This window comes from Penaeus chinensis, chromosome 10 (assembly GCF_019202785.1).
Source record: "Penaeus chinensis breed Huanghai No. 1 chromosome 10, ASM1920278v2, whole genome shotgun sequence".
Lineage (NCBI taxonomy): Eukaryota > Metazoa > Arthropoda > Malacostraca > Decapoda > Penaeidae > Penaeus > Penaeus chinensis.
This window is the reverse complement of record NC_061828.1, coordinates 10,115,221-10,117,720: the sequence shown is the minus strand read 5'-3', so window position 1 is coordinate 10,117,720 and position 2,500 is coordinate 10,115,221. Positions and strand designations below refer to the sequence as shown.

General features: G+C 40.2%; 1 protein-coding gene across 1 annotated transcript in view; it reads right to left on the bottom strand.

Annotated features, from left to right (window-relative positions):
- Positions 1-178: 178 nt before the first annotated feature.
- Positions 179-2,500, bottom strand: part of LOC125029990 — a 4,378-nt gene continuing 2,056 nt past the window's right edge. Inside the window, exons 2-4 of the mRNA XM_047620195.1 lie at positions 1,879-2,008; positions 1,237-1,369; positions 179-661 (exon numbers count right to left, since the gene is read on the bottom strand). Of these exons, the coding sequence (XP_047476151.1) occupies positions 496-661; positions 1,237-1,369; positions 1,879-1,987 (408 nt within the window). The 5' untranslated portion in view covers positions 1,988-2,008 and the 3' untranslated portion in view covers positions 179-495. The remainder of the gene's footprint in view (positions 662-1,236; positions 1,370-1,878; positions 2,009-2,500) is intronic.

The window sequence follows — 2,500 nt, the reverse complement described above, 5'->3', positions numbered from 1 at the left end:
ACCATTAAATCTTGAACGTATAATGTGTGGGTCGCTCCACTGACTTCACTTTCGTTCTTGTCCCGTAGAACACCTTCGCAAGGCCAGGCCGTATAACTGTTCTTTGTAAAACCGGTGTAGCCGCCTTGTTGTCGTTTTGTTGTTTCATATTCTTGTCCATTAGAAATAAAAGACTCTATGACCAACAATGTTTTATTAAATCTAATCATGAAATGCTTTATTATATACATTAATAATGTCCAATTTTGTTCATAATGGTAAACATCACGATGCACCATCTTGGGGTGATTAAAAAAAAAATTCATTTGTATACAAGAGCAGCATTTTAGAAGTAAATGCCGTTCGAAAAATCGACAAAAACACGGAAATCCCTCGTCCAAAAGTCCCAATATGGCTCGTAACAAATAAACAGTTCACAACTGGCCTACAAGCTGTGCCTCTTCACCTATTTTTTCCGTCTTCATCTTCATCTCTATCTTCCGGGCTTTGTTTTTTTTAGCCCAGGAAGCGGATGTTGGTGTCGATTCCGGCGGCGTTCGAATGCCTGTTGCAGAGCTGGATGATCCTGTCCATGTTGCGACCTTGGCGAGCCTCGTGCAGCGCCAGCAGGAGACGGATCACCTCGTGGCGGCTTGGCGTGCACACGTGGTACTCGTCAGCGCTGCAGGGGGAGGAAAAAAGGGAAGAAGGGGAGAGGAAGGAAAAGAGGGAAAGAGAGGAAGAGAGAATGGGTGGAAGTACAGGAATGATGGATGGGTGGAAGGGAAGGTGAGAGGAGTAAGAGGGAAAAGGCAAGGAAGGAAGAATGGGGGGAAAGGGAGATAGTGGAAGATTAGGAAGGAGAGAGGGAAAAGATAAGAAGGGGAGAAATTTAATACACTGTTTTAAGGAAACGAGAACATTCGCTCCATAGCATTGGAGATGTTAGTGTTCAATCTATATCTATCAGTTAGTGAAATAATACCAAGGTCTCATGCCTTTAACATCTATAGATCCTTGAATAAGTCCAAGGCTAATTCGAAAAGGCCAATCAAGATTTTATAGCCAAACGAAGATATGCTACACAGACAGCACTGCGGGGCAAGAATAATGAAAAACAACCCGTCCACCTTACGCAGATGGAGCGACATTATCATGAAGGCCAATGTACCTTTTTGCGGCCACGTTCGAAGGTCTACGTCTTGCATCACACTCACCTGGCCTCACGCCGCCATCTGAGCAAGCAAAACGCCTCACCTGGAGGAGGTGCGGAACCGCCTGGGCGACCTCTTGGAGAAGCCGCTGGGGGAGAGAGTGACTCCCGAAGGCAGCTGGTCCTCGGAGGGGGGGATGCCGACGAGGGTGGAGACCGGGATCAACAGCTGGTCCACTGCAGAACGAGGGAGGGAACATTAAGGGTTACTTTTAAGTGTGTGCGCGTTTAAGTGTGCGTGTGTGCGTGTGTCTGTGTTTGTGTTGTGTGAGAGAGAGAGAGATAAGGTGGATGGGTCTAGAGGACACGTGTGCGTCTTAAGCAGGGCAGGCCTAGAAAAAAAACATGATGATGATAATACTAACTGTAATGGTGGTCTTATCATTATCATATTATTATTATTATTATTATTATTATTATTATTATTATTATTATTATTATTATTGATGATAATAATAATGGTAATAATACTGATGATGATAATAATAATAATAATAATAATAATAATAATAATAATAATAATAATAATAATGATAATAATAATGATAATAATAATGATAATAATAATAATAATAATAATAATAATAATAATAATAATAATAATAATAATAATAATAATAATAATAATGATAATGATCATAAAACTTATGTACAAACATGCGAAAGCATATTTGCATTTTCCTCACGTTCTCTGGGAATGTCGAAGTCGGCGTCGGGGCCATCGAGGGCGCTCCCGTAGGCTGCGAGGAAGAAAACGGCGATGACGAGGAGGGGGAACTTGAGTAAACTGGCCATCGCGGATTTGGACGTTCGTTCCTGAGGTAAGAGAGGAGAGGAAGATGAATATTTCAGTTCGTTTTATTATTTTCAGTTAGATAAGTAAATTGTGATAAAAGCCCTCTGCTAGGTGGAGGTAGAGATAATTGGAGTAAATGAATTTGTTATTGATACAATTGGCAACCGTGTGATATATTTGTGTTTGCCACTAAGATTTGTAAGATCTTCACGATAACTAGATTTTGTAGATTATCAATCCTTTCATTATTACATGTTGTTCAGGTTTATCTTATAATCAAAATGATAACTATTAAGGTATAATGAAACTTACAAAGCTTAACGAGGGCAGCAGTGTTAATAATTATTGATATTTTTTACAAGTTTAACCCAATCGCCCCATAAATACTTGCCATGCCCACTGTAATACAATTTTTTTAGTTATTGTATTTACACATAGATGGCTCTACAAGTGCCTAGTCACCAAGGAGTCAGTTATTAGTCCTACCTGTCACCCGGTTTACCCTATTCCTC